We start from the raw sequence: 17238 nt of genomic DNA, 5'->3' as shown, positions 1-17238 counted from the left end.
AGAGTGAAAAGACAAGACACAGCTCAGAAGAACATATGTCTCTCAAGATATCTATGTGTTGATATATTGTAAGATACATGTCAGATACAGTTTAGAACACATATCTGATTTTTAAAAAGACTAGTAATTAGAATATATAAATAACTTTCAAAACTCAATAATAAGAAAACAGCTCAATTTTAAAATGGGGAAAAGATCGGGATGCTTAAATAAATTCATGAAACGATGCTCAACATCATTAACCATTAGGGAAAGGCATATTAAAACCACAGTGAGATCCCACTACTGTACACCTCTATTAGAATGGCTTGAATTTAAAAAATGTACAGTACAATACCAAGTGCTGGAAAAGATGTGGAACAACCAGAACTGTCATGTATTGTTGATAGGAATGCAAAATGTTACAGCCACTTAGGAACAGTTTCCAGTTTCTTACAAAAGTAAACACTTACCCTAAGACCCAGAAGTTCGACTTCTAGGCATTGACCCAAGAAAAATTAAGACAGATGTCTACACACAAAACCTGTACAATAATTATATATATATCATATATATATACACATATTATAGTTGAAAACTGGAAACAACCCAAATGTCTATCAGCTACTGAATGGATAAACGCCCATACAACAGAATACTAAGCAATCTAATATAGAATCAGCAATATAATATAGAATTATATTCCTAGAATATAAGCTCCACAAGGACAGAATTTATCCACTAAAGCCTCCTCCTATACACCTAAAACAGTCTCTGGCATATGGTATGTTCCGGAGTGAATGAATAACTACAGGGCCCACTACACTTCTGAGATTAGTAAATAACACAGGAACAAGTGTGACACATGTTGACATTAATAATAAAGACTTTTTTCTCCACAGCACATATTTATTTGTTACTATGTATTTGTATGTATGTGGCTTGAGTGATACCTGGTCTCTCGCCACTTCTGACCTGTACGACTCTACAACTCCACCTGTAAAGTAGGAGTAAAATATGTGTCCTATTGACCTCACAGGGCTGTTGAAAAAATGAAATGTGAATGGTTTTGAAAGCTGTGATAAACTATGCAAACAGTTATTTAGGTGGAGCAAGATTTGACACTTTGCATGCCAGTTGCCATCATGCTATTTACTTCCAAAGAGAGTTTTGTGCTTTCTGTACTGCCAGTCAGATTTTAACCTTTACTTTCTCCCAGTGCTGACAGTGAGGAATCTCTCAGCTCCGCTACCCTGTTCAGCTTAATTACTCTCTTTAACTTTCCATTTTAGGAAGATGGACAGCAGGTGCTGAGGTCCCCGCTGACTCAGGCCGCATATTCATTTCCCCAGGGAAGAATAAAGAAGGGCAGTAACAACACGTGTATGAATATTGACATCGCTTTACCAAAGCTTAGGTCAAAACGATGGTAAAGGGACAAAGATTAAGACTAAGCTTCTACCAGAGCAAGGAACTGCGGGGGCGGGGCGAGGATAGGGTCGAGGACTCGGTGCGCAGGGGCCGATCCGGAGACCTGGGTCCCACTGCCCTGTGCCTTTGACCAATGAGAAACCTGGGGCAAGTCCTTTCAAGTCTCTAATCTACCAGGAAAAGGACATCCTCACAGTTATCGGAGTGCCCTTTGGAACTCACAAGTTACTGGAAGATCAGAGTAGGAGGCTCCCAGACACTGAGTTTTAATTGAGGCTTTGGTGTATTTAAGAGTGAAAAAAATATGCCAAAACAGATTTCAAAAATTGCTCTATATTTTAATGTCTGCATTAAACAATCGTATTCATTTGATGGAAAATACAATGTAGCCTACGATCTACAAAAATATATAAGTTCATAGTACACTACAAAGGATGAATTGCTTAGAACACAGGTTTTTCTATATTGAAAACTTTCAATCACCTCAGTCTATTTCTCTGAATTTGCTTATTTATAAAGACAACGTCAAAAAGTTGTATGTTAGGCCCTCCTGGTCCCTGTGGGAAGAGGCCTGATACTGTTATGAAAAGGTCCAAGATAATACAAATTATTCCATTAGTGCACTTTCCTAATGCTATGTTTAATCAATGGTGTATTCTTGTTTTGAATTATTTAAATGTACTATTACTTAACAATTTACGTGTTTACTTGTCATTTTCAAGTAACTGTAGACGCCTCCAGAAAAAGACCGTAATATAGGAAAAAATGGCTAATAAAATTTCGTTTGGCTTCAAGATCATGAGCCCTTTCGTGTTACAAAAGCTTACAAATTGTTTGAAGGGGCACTGGACTGTGGGGTAACCCTGACTGCTCCGGACATCAGGCAACCATGCGATACTCTTGAACTTCGACTTCAGAATGGAAATGTAAATTTGTGAAAATCGAGCTCTGCTTCAACTCACATACCCTTGGTCACTATTAAAACAAACACCTCCAGCCAGAAGCCTAAGTAGCCGGACCACACAGAGCACAGGAAACTATTTTCAACAATACACCACCCCTAAAATCGAAAGCGCATTTTATTTCATTTATTCTGAATCATTTACTAACTCTTCTCACCGGAGATTCCAAGGTACCGAGAGAGGGTCATTAGCGGAGCAGAGGACTTCATGTGTCTTGAGTTTTCATACTTCCGGGTGGCAAGCAGAAGGGGAAATAAGCGAGAATCGGGGGTGGGGGGAGGAAAGTTTTCTTTTAAAGAAACATTTATGAGACACTGGAGCAGCAGCTCCTCGTTAGTATAGTGGTTAGTATCCCCGCCTGTCACGCGGGAGACCGGGGTTCAATTCCCCGACGGGGAGGCCATCACCTTTTTTCTTACTAACACTATCACCGTTTTCTTGGTAATAACAGAAAGACGTTACTGACAAATACAACACTGTTAATTTTTTTTAGTATGTCTTTCCAAAATGATAATTCTTAACTTAGTGATACCGTAAAATAAACGTCTACATACAGAACAAATGCTTTACGTTGCGGGCAGAGGGAGAGGGAAAGATAACGCTCTTCCGGGCCTCCGGGCCCGCTTCCAGCCGGGGGCGGACAAAGCCTGCGCGTGCGCACTCGCTCCCCGCCAGATTCCAGCTGGAGGTCACGAACTCCGCGCGCAGGAACGTGTGGGGGAGGGGAGGGAGAGAGTGGAGTCTCCGCCCCCGAGCGGGAGGCTAGGAGCGGAAATGGCTTGTGGAAGGAAAGGACGGATTTCCTCAGAACGCGGGGACTAGACTAAACGGAAACCCGTTTCTCTGGCCTCAGGTAGTAGGTCCGAGCCTAGGTAGAGGGCTGGCTGTTAGGAAAATCTTGGAAGTAAAGGTATCAGGCTTCCCTGTGACCTATACGTCACGGAGGGGCGAAGAGAAAAAATGGGCGGGTCACAGGGGGTGTCCGGAAGGGACGCCATTGTTACCCGAGTCCTAAGAAACTGCGCAGGCCACTGCCCAGCAGGACCTCGTGGCGCAACGGTAGCGCGTCTGACTCCAGATCAGAAGGCTGCGTGTTCGAATCACGTCGGGGTCAAAGCTTTTCTTTCGTATTATTCCCTGTAAACCTCTGTGTATTCCCGCCATTTTTGAATATGCGTTTAATCTTAGGATTTATTATTCCTCGTTCAAATATTATCTCAGTAAATCCTTAATTTGCAGAAAGACAAGGCTCAGTATCTAGTGTGTAGCTCTAAGTCGGATTTTTTTTGTAGTGTTTTCTCTTGGAAAGTGAGTTTTCTGTCATTTAACGTGCGTGGTGCGTGGAAATAAGGACTGTGAACTGTTGTGCATTAGTGGGCACATCAGTCCACGGTGGCCCTCGACAGGAAATGTGTAATCTGCCGTGCAAGATATTTTTAAAAGTGGTTTTAGATCCGTTTGCGTTTTGCAAACGAGAAAAATATATAGTTTCTAACGTTGGGTATTATAATAGTTTGCATGTTTTAGCCTGTGTGCCAGGCACTGTAAGCCACCTTACAACGTGCAATTAGTATCCCACGTGTAAAGGTGAACCTGGCACGCAGAGGAACAGTCACCTACCGAGGGTCACCCACGACTCCAGTTCAGGAGACTGACTCCAGATCCCCCTCCTTACTAAATGATCTGTAGTCAAGGGGGAAATAAACTTGGAAGAACGTGCCAGAAGCCCTTGAATTTCAGTGCTACACCATTTCGAACTAGTGCCGACAAGTCAGATCACCACTTGCAACTACTTTAATAGTATGAAGCCAAGTTTACTCAGTCACCTTTGTAACCTTCAGAATCCCTCCTACTACATAGTTCTGTACAGGCAGGTGTCGAATATTTGTTGTACAAAAAAATAACAAGGCTGAGAAATGAATATTTTTCTATTTTTATTGGATGTGTTCCATAAAACTCCCTGCGTACTCCCTGAGTTTTTCTGTTCAGTGTTGTGAAAATATCAAATGTTAGTTTCTTAGGATTCAACCTAACATAGCAAGCAGTATAGCTGGACCTTGTATTCACATTTTGTTTGTTCTTCCTTCCTCTCTCCGGTTAGATTGAGATTAGATTATCCATTTCAACAGATATTTATGAGCCTCCAACTCTGATGAGCTGCATACTGTGCTAAAGCATGGAGGGGAAGGATACAATGAGTAAAAATGGGTTTGTGGTGGTGGTGTTTTTTGTTTTCTTTTTAGCATCAGGAGACAGGTTAAGTAACGAATACCATACATGATATGTTGGGATAAGTGCCATGAAAACAGAGTGATGTGATGTGCTAAAATAGGGACATTAACTCTGCACAGGGTAGTTCAAGGAGGCCTCTTGGGGAGGATCTTGAAAAATAAGTTTGCTCTGTAGTTTTAAGGTATTTTTTAAAATCCAGTGAACATATTTGAATGCCTTCTATGAATCAAGTGCTTGTTACTTATTATTCCTGGGATCTGATTTCTTCAGCTACAGAAGTAGAGCTTTAAATTAGTTTGCTAGGGTTGCTTTAGCAAAATACCACAGACTGGCTGTTTTAAACAGTAGAAACATATTGTCTTGTAGTTCTGGAGGCAGAAGTCCAAGATCTAGGCGACAGCAGAGTTGAATTCTCCCAAGACCACCTTTTTACTGTATCCTCACAAGGTCTTTTGCTGACTGACACATCCCTGGTGTTTCTCTGTGTGTCCTCTTACAAAGACACCAGTTATACTGGATTAGGGTCCACTCTCATGGCCTCATTTTACCTTAATCACCTCTTAAAAGGCCTTATCTCCAAATAAGAGCCCCATTTCGAGGTACTGGGGGGTTAGGGTTCAACATACGGATTTCAGGGGGACACAATTTAGCCTGTAACAATAGTTACGTTATCTCCCCCCTGGCAACCTTTGCACATACAGCATATATCTGCAACAGTACTTACTTGATCTCAGCTTGGACCAAGCAAGTTACCACATTTGTACAAAATCATACTCTTGTGAAGTAGACCCAGTGGGTTGTATTACATCATGAACTATTTTGTTACAGCAGCCCTAGGAAACTAATACAGCTTTTATTGGAGAACTACTTGTTCTTTAGTGTGGCTGGAGAAGAAGAGACAGAAAACTGTCTCTTCAGTTTTCTGGTAAATTGGAGTTCAAATCACGCAGGACTTTGTGTGCCATTCTAACTCATTTAGCTTTTATTCTAACTTGGAGCTATTATTCAAGAATGTGAAATAGATTGACTGTGGCTTTACAAAAAATATAAAAAGTAGCCTAGAGCTATCGTTTCTAGGTTTACATTCTGGGAACAAGTAATCAGTGCAAATTTTCAGGTCGCACCCTAGACCTACACACTGAGGAAACCCTAGGGATGGGACTAGCAAGCTGAGTGTTAACCAGGCCTGCCAGGTGATTCTGATAAAAGGTAATGTTTGAGAATCACTGGCCTACCCAGCAAGGCCAGACTCGAAGTTCAACTTAATTCACAGGGTGGCTAAGAGAATCAAACAAAACACATAAAGTTGTAAAGCAGTGTATATACGTATCATTATTAATACTGCTCTAATTCTAAATCTATCACTTTACAGATTCCAGCTTCTTTCCCAAGACTGGGATGTCTGTAGTTTCTGAGAATAGATGATTTACTGACTTGCTATAACTGGGAAACAAACTAAATCCAACACTTCATTTTAACTTAAACTTCTGTAGTCATTATGTAGGAATGATGTGAGGAAAGATGCTCTGGAATTGACAGATCCGTGTTTGAGTTACCAAATACTGACAGTAGCTCTGTGATTTTATTCTGTTTCATGAAAAATTTTCCAGTCTGTCATTCTTCCAAGTGGATTTATTCATTAGTACAGAATGCTTTAAGCGTTTATTTCACCGGTTTAATAAATTTGTTTTCTTTTTTGAGGTTATGTTTAATCAGTTACCTAAAATTGCTATACTCTGGATGAACTGATAAAATGAAGCCTTTAGAAATGTAAAACTAGTAAGAGTGAATTCTAAGAAGTCAAGTGATTCCCTGATTTTTCACACTGTTTCCAAGAGAAGTTGTGGTTATAAAATCATGTCTTCATTGTAGAAATCTTGGGAAATACAGAAATATGTAAAAAAGAAAAAAATTACCTGTGCCCCACCACCTAGCAGAAATTACTATAGACATTGTAATGAATATAGACACTTGGTCTACATTCATTTAGTCTTTTTTCTTTGTATATATTTTTAAATATACACATAACCAAATGTACTTTAGTTCTTTATAGAACTGAGATCTCACCCTAATATTGTTCTCTATTTTCATCTGTTTTCTTTTTACTGATTGGTGTATGGTGAATATTCTTTCACATTATTAAAAAGCTCTAAGAGCATGATTTTTATGACCATGTAGTATTTTTTCATCCACTCTTTGAGGTGACATCCTTAAATTCACAACTAAGTTCTCTGCAAAACAGAAACGTTACTTTTGTATGTAATGTTTTGATAATGAACAAAAATGTCAGCTGTATGTGATTACAATTAAGAACTTCAAAAATGGAGGCAGTTATCCAAGTGATTTAGGAAAAAAAGTTTGAAAGAGTTTTCTGACAAAGTAATTATATCATTTTTTTTAAAGCTGTGTCTTCACATAGAAATATCTTCCCATTGTTTGTTAAAGTTTTAGGTACCAATGATGTAACAAGGTTTAGCCTGGTAGCTTGGTTGGTCACAGCATTGTTCCAATGTACCAAAGCTGTGGGTTCAGTCTCTGGTCAGGGCACATGTAAGAAGCAACCAGTGAATGCGTAAATAAGTGGAACGATAAATCAATGTTTCTTTCTCTCTCTAATATCAATAAGTAAAAAAAATTAAAAAACCTAATACCCGTTCCAACGTAAAAGATAACTTAAATTTTTTTATATTGGATTAAGTGTAACACAAAACACCAGTCTTTTTAAGTCAGCAATTTCACAGATGACTGAGTCAAATTCTTGAGAAAGAAGAGGATGAGATCCAGAGTATAAGTGGTAGAATTCACTCTGATAGAGGGACACCTCTTCCATTGGAACAAGAAAGATGCAAGGGAGTAGGAGTGCGGATTTGACCCATCTGCAAGTGAAGCATTCCCCGCAGATGGTTTGTTTTTTCTCAAGTATGAGGCAGGGTCACCAGGTGAAAATGGGGAGAAGAGGGGGAAAGCAACGTGAGTGATTTTCTGGGACAAGTGAAGGTGTGAATGGTTAATCCAGATGAACAGCTTTTCCAGCCAGTTTTGAGTTCTCCTATGAGACCTGACAACATAAAGTAAAACCAGCCAGCCCTGCTGTACAATTTTTCTTCAGTAATATCTGCTTGGTTGCAGGCATGGAGCAAATTTGTTCCAGCAGGGTTAGTCCAAGCAAGGTTGAGGTTCTTTCAAGTAAGAAAGATAAAGAGAGACATTGGAGTAACAGAGTTGAAACCTTGTAAAGGACTAACGATAAGAATTGATCAGGGGATCTAATCTAAGTCAGGTGAGTTGGAGATGATTATATGACGGCAGAAGCAGGATAATAGATTTTTTTTAAGTGTTGGAGTTAATGGACTGGAGCTCTCAATTAGGTCCAGTACACTAAATGAGCCAAGTGGGAAAGAATAGTGACTGACAATTGGGATGCTTGAAATTGAGATTTAGAAGTTAAAACTGTTATTGATGACAAGGTTCAAGTTTTTATCAATGGAGTGGATGGATGTGATGAAATTGAGGAACAAGTTGTTGGAGAAGAAGAGGTCAGATATCTAAGAGGCCAAGTGTTGGTGTTGCATTGGTCAGCTGTAAGAATAGTGAATTTACACAGAATGTAGACAAGAGGGATGATGAGAAAAACCTAGAGCAAGAAGCAAAAGTCTATAATTTCTGAGGGAGAGTACCCAGGTTGATAAATTATAGCAGTAAAGACGGTAGAGGGTGATTAACTAGATGATACAAACTTCGAATGTTTTTGAAGGAGGAAAGAGAAGAAATAGTTTGGAAACAGTAATCAGAAACAGAGGCCACCCAAACTGTACACTCAACATAGAGTATGAGAAAAAAAATAGCCTTTACTTTAGTGCAGAGTCAAAAGCAAAAATTAACTTCACTAAAAATAGCAGTGCTAAGGATATACCTGGTGCTAGCTAGGATGATACCAATCTGAATTTGATAACTCATGAGTTTGTGGATGCAGAAAGGCAGTCTGTGTTTATGACATCAACCACGTCTCCTGAGAAGTATAGAATCTGCAAGTAACCTCCTGCTCATAGTGTCCCTGGAAAAGAGATGATCAATGAAAATGTTTTTGCTCAGGGAACATTTACTTCAGGCATCTAGAATGCAGTTCTTTGTGAATTGTCTTTAATATTAGCCTGTAGGGCATACTACTGTGTCTATTTAAAACAATTTTCAGATGCAACAAGAGATTTTTTGCTGTTTTTTGCTTGTGGTGAATGTAGGATGAATTATTGCCCCTAACGATTACACTGCCTGGAGAATTTCTAGTGCAAAGACACTACGAAAAATACAGTTCTAGTACAATGTCCTTGGGTGGTTCTCTCAGGTGGCTCTGTGATTCCATCATTGTACTCTATCCACATTATGTTAAGGTAGAGGAATATTATCCTCATGTGCCAGTAATGTAACCTCCTTTGAGGATGCACCTCGGACCCAGCTGCCCAGCAATCCTCAGACCACAGGAGCCTGGAGACCCTTCCAATCAGATCAAATCTAGCTCTGGTACCCTGACCCTTTTCACTTAGAGTAGCTAAATCCGCCTCTTAAAACTATTAGTACAGTTAAGCCAAAACCAAACCCAGCAACTATCAAGGTAACAATTTAACAGGATAAGTTGTGGCTACTATGCTAAGGACTTGGCTGCTCTGCCCATTATCATTTGAGACTATAGTAGATGTAACTCAGGGATGTCAAACTCATTCCCCCTCCCCTGGCGTGGGGGGGGGGGGAACACATCAACCTCACAGTGGCCTTCAAAGGGCCAAATGTAATTTTAGGACTGTATAAATGTAACTACTCCTTAACTAGGGCAGAGAGCTCGGTGCTGCCACCAAGTAGAAATAAGGTGCCATGATGGATAAAACAAGGTGGAGGGCTGGATCTGACCTGTGGGCCTTGTGTTTCCCACATGTGAAGTAACTGAACTGTGGCAGGCACATTGGGACCATCCCACATGGATTAATTACATTTGTGGGGTTACAAGTACTGCAAAAGCATGGTCCTTTGCCACTCAGCTCAGTCCTCCCTCTGAAGTTCAATACACTTGCCTATGTGTTCAGCAAAGCTTGCTAATTAAAATACAATTTTAATTGGTATTACTGAGCTTAATGCTATTGCTTAAATATATGTAAATCTGAGGTTTTTTGAGAAGAAAGTATAAAATTGTCTTATGAAAATAATCCATCATTAAAAGAAATGTCCCTTTCATTTAAACAAAATAAAATGGCTTAATTCACAGGAGACAGTTTTAGTGAGGACATTTTAAATTTACTGGAACTTAAACAACCATGCAGAAATCACATAAATGTTTAAAAATCATTTTTAAGCAGCTTATAAAGTAGTTTGGAGATGAGAACTGGGGAATGATTAAGACACCCAGGATTCAAGGTCAGCTTCTTTCTTTTCTTGAAAGAAAGCATAGTAAAACAAATTCCTAAGAAATACAAGTATTTGTTATCAATGGCATCTTTCTCTGGAAGACATTGCAGCAAATTTCTGAGATTCTGCCAGGTTGTAATATGAATCAGTAATGTGATTAGGATTCCCGGCCTAATTATAGGCCACTAGGTTTTCTGTATGGTTAAAATCTACTATGTACTTTCCTCAGTTATCTCAATTTGCCCATTAAGCCATTCCTAAATGTTTCAATTTGTTGTTTTAAACATTAGGCTTGGTTATATATGGTAAGATAGAGGGAGGGATCCAACTCTGTGAAATAGCTTCCAACAAAAATGCTGTTGATTCCCAACTAACTATTCAAATGTAATAATTTAGAAATGCCCCAGGCTGTAGGGTAAAAAGCAAATGGAGTATTTGACGATCCAATTTTGTTACAAATTCCAGGAGTTTGAAGTGCCCAGCAGTCGAGGTCTGGCTTTTCCTGAATTTCAGGAACAAAAGAAGCGTTTCCAAGCCAAGACGTGAAGGCGTTTGTTTTAAATGTATTCTGAAGTAAATCAAATCAAGGACGATGAGTGTCTGCAAACACGTCTCGTTTCTTTTCCTTCCTTTCAGATATAACGGTTGGGGAAGGAAATGTTGCGGCCACTCTCCCGTGGCTCAGTGTCCTGAGGTTGAGAAAGGCCCAGCCCGGGTCTTCGAAGCTGGTCCGCAACTGACCCGGGGGAGGAAAGCTGCTTTCCCAGCAAGGGGGGGCGGAGAGGAAATCGTGCACAAAAGCAGTACGATTTGTCCCTTATCAGCGTCTAAGGGGAAGGGTGGAGAAAAAGGAAACAGAAACGGACCAGGCGCCGTGGATCCCGCCCGAGCGGCTTTTAAACTGCGTTTCCACAACCTCTCGCAGGGCGCCTCGGCTAATGGAACCCGCGCGAGGCGTCGGGCCAATCAGCGCCGCGTTTCCTCCGAGCCCCGGCCAATGGCGGCGCACGTTCTTGGTGCGTGGGCGAAGCAGGCTGCTCTCCTTGGCTGTCGTGTGTGGGCTGGGGTTGGTGCGAGCTCCTATTTGGGCTGCACTTGGTTTGCAGTTCTGCTCCGGGGCTTTTGTGTCCAGCTTCTACGTTTCTTTCTGTGTGCGAGTTTTTTTCTTCTTCTTTTTTTTTGTTTTTCGCTCCGCGCGCTGATCCGGATTGTGAGCCTTGAGGCTCAGAGGCGGCAACGCGTCCCCCCCCCCCCTTCCAGGCAAGGAGCGAGCGCGGCAGCGTGAGCGCGGGTGTGACGGCTGCGGGGAAGGGGATTCGCCGCCGAAATGCCGGAGTTTCTGGAAGACCCCTCGGTCCTGACGAAGGAGAAGTTGAAGAGTGAGTTGGTGGCCAACAACGTGACGCTCCCGCCGGGGGAGCAGCGCAAAGACGTATATGTGCAGCTCTACCTGCAGCACCTCACGGCGCGCAACCGGCCGCCGCTCGCCGCCGGCGCCAACAGCAAGGGGCCCCCAGACTTCTCCAGCGACGAAGAGCGCGAGCCCACCCCAGTCCTCGGCTCCGGGGCCTCCGCCGCGGGCCGCAGCCGAGCCTCCGTCGGCAGGGTAAGGACGCCCGGCTCCGGCCACAAAGGCGGCTGTTTGGCGGTTGTCGCTCCCCGTTCGCCTGCGGTCCTCCCTCCAGGCGCCCCTTCGGGCCTCCTTGGCGGCGGGGCTGGACTCCGGCTCTTCGCCGCGGGCTTGCAGGCCGTGGAAGGGGAGGGCGCTGGAGAGGAGAGTCCGAAGTTGGGGCCGCAGGGGCCGTGTCTTGGCCGAATGTGTCTGGGAGGCGTGAAGTTAGCGTGGGCGAAGGGCGCGAGTGGGTGGCTCGGTGTTGCTCGACCGCCGGCCGCCAGGACTGGGTATTCAGACAGGTGCTGCGTACCCCTTTCGGAAGCGCTTCGGAGGGGTCAGCCCGAAACGGGCAGTTCGAGCGTTTTCCCGCTTTCTTAACTGCAATGAAAACTAACTGGGTCTCGGAGCGCTCCCTGGAGGGCAATTTGTGCATGCTAATTTCTAATCAGAATTTGAAACGAATTCCCGCCTTTTTATGGTTTTTTTTCCCTCCTCTCATCTGGAGGGCTTTTTGAACCGTTTATGTTTTTCTCGTTTGTGTTACTTTTTTTCCAGCAACAGGCCATATTTGGACGGGGGAACATTACCCTAAATTAAAATGGTCATTTTAAAATACATCACTAAGCGGTTATCATACACGCTTAAACATTTGAAAATTTCTGGTTATTAAGGGCATGAGTTTGGGGGGGGTTTTTTTGGTACATTTTGCATGAGGAAAGCAGACTTCGGAATCAAGAGAAATGTTTATTTCATGGCATTCTGATATGTCATTAACATAGTTTGGAGTATCTAAATCCCGGGTAAATCTCAGATTGGCTCCAGCAAATGGACATTTTGTTTGAGAACTGTTTGGGGTTTTTTTGTTCAGTGGGTTTCTATACACTGTTTTGCTGGTATGAATCTGTCCACTTACCAAAACTTCATATCCTAGCAGGACGTAGTTAAAAGTAGTGATCCGTGTAAGGGATAAGACTTGGACTAGGGAGTTTGGACTTGTTACTATTAATTACTACTATAACTTGAAAGTAATTTCAAAGTTAGGTTGTTCAATTTTTAAAAATCTATCTGATGTGCTTTCTGGACTACCAAATAGAAATGAAAGAAAAATGTAATAGATACATGTAAATTTAATTGAAAACCTTAGCTTGGACTTTAGAAATTTGAAAATCATATTTTAAGTCAATGCCTGGCAAATAGTAGTACCAGATAAATATTTGTTCAATAAATATAAAAGAGCTACTGCACCGTATTGTTTCTGATGTCTTGTTTCTGTGGATTTGAGAAAAGCCATTGGACTCTTCCATAAAAAACCGAAATTTACTTGTAAAGTATTTTCTTTATCTGTTTTTCCCTAGCCTCTCTGAAGAAGAGAGTAATGCTCAACCTATTTCAATAAAGATTTGGTTGAAAATGAAATATTTTCCACTTAAGCTGCACACATTTTAAAACTAACAGGTCTTCTATAGAATCCTATCTTGGTCTGTGCAAACGTACTATTCTTGAGCCATGAAAGTAGTTTCTGCCACATGCTTTTAAGTACAGGAGATGGATTTCTGCTAACCCTGCCCACCACCATGATTTAATTTTTTAAATTTTTGTCCGATAATTGATATGTTGATATGTTTGTTCTCGTCTCAACAGATACCTCATATTGTTTGTTCAGCACTAGGTAAAAAAGTTCTGGGTGAAAGGAATTAACATTTTAAGAGAACCTGTTATGTCCAGTGGCACTCTGAGCCCTTTTTATATCATTTACTGTTTTGAAACATACAGAGAAAAAAACTATTTCACAGCCCTAGATTTGCGGCCTCTGCTTGGGTACTTAAAGCTCAAAAAATGTGTCCTTGGCTAGGCTTTATAGTGTGAACAACTTGAAGAAGTTAATAGTGGTATGTGGTCAGTAGCATCATTGTCTGTTTTAAAGCAGATTCGGTAAAAATGAGTTGTAATTTAATTTAGGAGTTTAGTAGACAGTTTATCAGGCATAGGAAAAATATTTTGAATAGACAGAGAACATTACTTTTATATATACAACATTTTATGTTCCAGTTATTGTTAGCCCGTGTATGGTAACGATATAGACTCAATTTCTTAAAGAATATTTCCAATCTAGGAGAAAGCCAAATTACGTTTGAGAGTTGCAGAAAAGGCAAATCTTTTAGGTGGTGAATTTTTAACATTTTAAAACAAATCAAACATTAATGTGGATTTGGCTAAAGTCATAGCATCTATCTTCTATTTAAACATGGGTTTATAAGGAATATTTTTAAGGAAAGGAGAAATTGTTTCTTTTCAGTCATTTTCATGGACTCTTAGAAATGTTTCGCATGTCCAAAAGTTGGTTGTTAGTTTTTATATTTCTAAGCTTTTATTTTGTGTATCTTGGTGATACCAACATTTGTAGATGTTGAGATCATAATCAGGGGTGTCCAGCACATGGGCTGCATGTGGCCCATGATGGCTATGAATGAGGCCCAATACAAAATCGTAAACTTACTTAAAACCTTTTTTTTTTTTTTTGCTCATCAGTTTTTGTTAGTGTTTGTGGGTTTAATGTGCTGTTCAAGATAACTCTTCCATTGTGGCCCAGAGACACCAAAAGGTTGAACACCCATGATCAACTCAGAAGTAAACATTTACAGAGTTGGTGATCTGCCTTTTCCTTCCAAGATGCAAGGCAGTGTAGTTAATTTTGAAATATTTTTTTGGAATTGGGTGAGATAAGTTTGTGAAAGTGATGTATATATTGTCTGTTCAAATGTTACTATACAGCACAATATGCAGGTTGCTTGAGTTATCCAGGCAACTTTGAACTTAAGTATCCTCAAGTATCCTCTCTTGTAAAATGGGGATATTAGTATCTGTTTCATACTAACCCTAGGATCAATGAACCCTAGGGTTTTTAGGGTTCATTGACTTCATACATATAAAGTACTTAGAATATAATGTACATAATAAATACTCCCTAAAATCTATTTCATAACAATAATTGTTATATTTCAGCATCTTTGCCACTAATGATAGAAATTTTAAAGTAAGCAACTCATTGGTTATACCATACCACTGTTGAATTTTAAAGTTGAAAAAGATATTAGAGAGCACCTGACAGTTGGGAAGAAACTAGAGAACAGTGCCTGGCACATAGTAAGTACTGACTATTTTTACTGAATAAAACTAAGAGATTATATGATTTAATTAAAGGAACAGCTTTCTAGAGGCAGAAGTCAGTACAACTAATGGTTCCCTATTGAAACTGCTCACTTAATAATTATGTATGCCACATTGTCTTCCAATTTTTATTATTAAATTTGATATTTCGTAAAATGGCACTACTTTTCTGGAATTTTTTTCTCCCTATAAGTTAAAAACCAAGCAGCCTTTATGAAACCTTGCTCTATTTATTCCAACTTATTGACATCTTAATATTTCTTTGTACAGCTGTAGTTTTTCATTGTTTCAAGAAAATAAGTGTAAGGGTGTTGGTTTCCTGCTTCAATTTGATAAAGATTTATCATTTCTTAACAAGAAATGGATTTTTAAAATATAAGTGACTTTTTGCTCCTCAGATGATACTTTGACTCATTCATTCATTCAACAAAACAGCTTATCATTTGTCTATTCCAGTGTCAGACACTCTTTGTTAGATGCTTGAGATACAAATGTGATTATGATAAGACCCCTGCTTTCTGCTACCTTATTAAATGCTGCATCCAAAATCACCTGAGGTACCCATTAAAATACACATTCTTGGGCCTAAGATTAGGATTCAAGACTGGATGGAATATAGAGGTTTTGATAACAAATCAGATTTAGGGACTGTTACTCAAGTAGCTACTAGCTCACCATCTGGGGAAGATAAAACATTTATACAAATAATTAATAAAAAGTAGGTTGAGTGTGGTGAATGCCAAAGAAAGATTTCTTAAAAACCCCAGGTAGTTGCAAGAAGTTGAAATTGCAAGAAACTCCTGGATGTTTTTGTTGGTAGTAGAGTTTGAACATTCTTATGGTGGGAGGGATTATCTACAAGTAATCTGTACCTGATTGGTTTCCTTTAATTTAAGGTATTTATATTCTACAATGGAGTTTTTCTTTCCAGCCTATCCATACATTTTGGAAAATTCAAGTAGATCATTAACATGATATTAGGTCTGTTTGATTTTTTTTTTAAATAAGTAGTTTCTCTGAAGAACTCAAGTCTTTAATATAGAACTCTTAGATTCTAGGCAACTATTTTGATATCAAGGTGTGGGTTGCTTCAAGATTTGAGTTTGAGGATCTTAGATAAGTGCAATATTGCAGGGCTGGACAAATATAGGTTTACAGTTATATCATTACTTATCCTCATATGTATGTTTTGTTTTGTTTTGTTTTTTTAAATATTTTATTATTTGTTTATCTTTAGTGGGGAAGGAAAGGAGAGAGGGAGAGAAACATCAATGTATGGTTGCCTTTTGTGCGTCCCCTGCAGGGAACTGGCCTGCAGGGAACCGGCCTGCAACCCAGGCATGTGCCCTGACTGGGAATCGAACCGCGATCGTGTGGTTCGCAGGCCCGCGCTCAATCCACTGAGCTACACCAGCCAGGGCTGTTTTGTTTTGTTTTTTAAGATTTTTATTTGTTTATCTTTAGTGGGGAAGGAAAGGAGAGAGGGAGAGAAACATCAATGTATGGTTGCCTTTCGTGCGTCCCCTGCAGGGAACTGGCCTGCAGGGAACTAGCCTGCAGGGAACCAGCCTGGAACCCTGGTATGTGCCCTGACTGGGAATCGAACTGTGATTCTCTGGTTTGCAGGCCCGTGCTCAATCCACTAAGCTACACCAGCCAATGCTGTATGTATTTATTTATTTTAATTTTTATTTATTTTTTTGTAGACAGAGGAGAAGGAAAGGAGAAAGAGGGAAAGAAACATCAGTGTGTGGTTGCCTCTTGTGTACACACACACACACACACACCCCACCCCACCCCTGTACTGGGTACCTGGCGGGCAACCCAGGCATGTGCCCTGACTAGGAACCAGACCCATTTGGTTTGCAGGCCCATGCTCAATCCACTGGGCCATACCAGCCAGGGCATGTTTATTATTAATTTGTATTAATACCATTGTAAACCTATGTTTGCCCACTTTTGTATATACGCCTCATAATCTTATGAACTACTTAAATTTTTATTTGGTTAAAAACTAAAAATTCTAATCCATGGAAAAATAATGTGACCCCTCCCCTTTCCCCCCAGCATCATTGGAAAGTAAGCATTTCATACAACTTTATGATTTTTGCCCTTATGCATAAAATATACATTGTATTAACTGTTCTGCCTAAATATTTGGGCCTAAATTGACTTTGGTATTTGTAGTCATGATTTAAACAGCCATTTTTTTCAGTGTTGTAATGCTTCGTAGGATTACTAGGCATTTGTAGTGTTATTTGTCACAATTCTGAAAGGTACCCATACTTTTGCTCTCTTCTCTTATTTACCTTGGAAGTTAATGTTTTATCAGTAGATACTGCCATTGCTTAAATTATTTTAAAAACCTCCTTTGTAATTTCTTTCAAAGTTCCATGTTCTTTCAGCTCCAGTAGTGCCTCCCCATATTCATGGTGTCAGTTACCCGTGGTCAACTGG

At 40.3% G+C, this 17238-nt stretch overlaps 1 protein-coding gene and 2 non-coding genes across 7 annotated transcripts in view; all 3 read left to right on the top strand.

Moving 5' to 3' along the window:
- Window positions 1-2699: 2699 nt before the first annotated feature.
- On the top strand, window positions 2700-2771 carry TRNAD-GUC (transfer RNA aspartic acid (anticodon GUC)). Its single transcript has one exon. It is a non-coding gene; the product is annotated as a tRNA-Asp (tRNA).
- Window positions 2772-3414: 643 nt separating this feature from the next.
- On the top strand, window positions 3415-3486 carry TRNAW-CCA (transfer RNA tryptophan (anticodon CCA)). The gene has a single exon. It is a non-coding gene; the product is annotated as a tRNA-Trp (tRNA).
- A 7459-nt stretch (window positions 3487-10945) lies between these two features.
- The window catches only part of TMPO (thymopoietin), a 28148-nt gene continuing 21855 nt past the window's right edge, over window positions 10946-17238 (top strand). For 2 of the 5 annotated variants that reach the window (XM_037160162.2, XM_037160159.2), the window contains exon 1: window positions 11011-11604. In XM_037160162.2, coding sequence (XP_037016057.1) covers window positions 11326-11604 — 279 coding nt within the window. In that variant the 5' untranslated portion in view covers window positions 11011-11325. Of the gene's footprint in view, window positions 11605-17238 lie in introns of all 5 variants that reach the window. The other 3 variants (XM_037160161.2, XM_037160158.2, XM_037160157.2) reach the window with 2 other exon arrangements.

This window comes from Artibeus jamaicensis, unplaced genomic scaffold, assembly GCF_021234435.1.
Source record: "Artibeus jamaicensis isolate MK-2021 breed Jamaican fruit bat unplaced genomic scaffold, CSHL_Jam_final contig_233, whole genome shotgun sequence".
Taxonomy (NCBI): Eukaryota; Metazoa; Chordata; class Mammalia; order Chiroptera; family Phyllostomidae; genus Artibeus; species Artibeus jamaicensis.
This window is presented reverse-complemented; position numbering and strand designations above follow the sequence as displayed.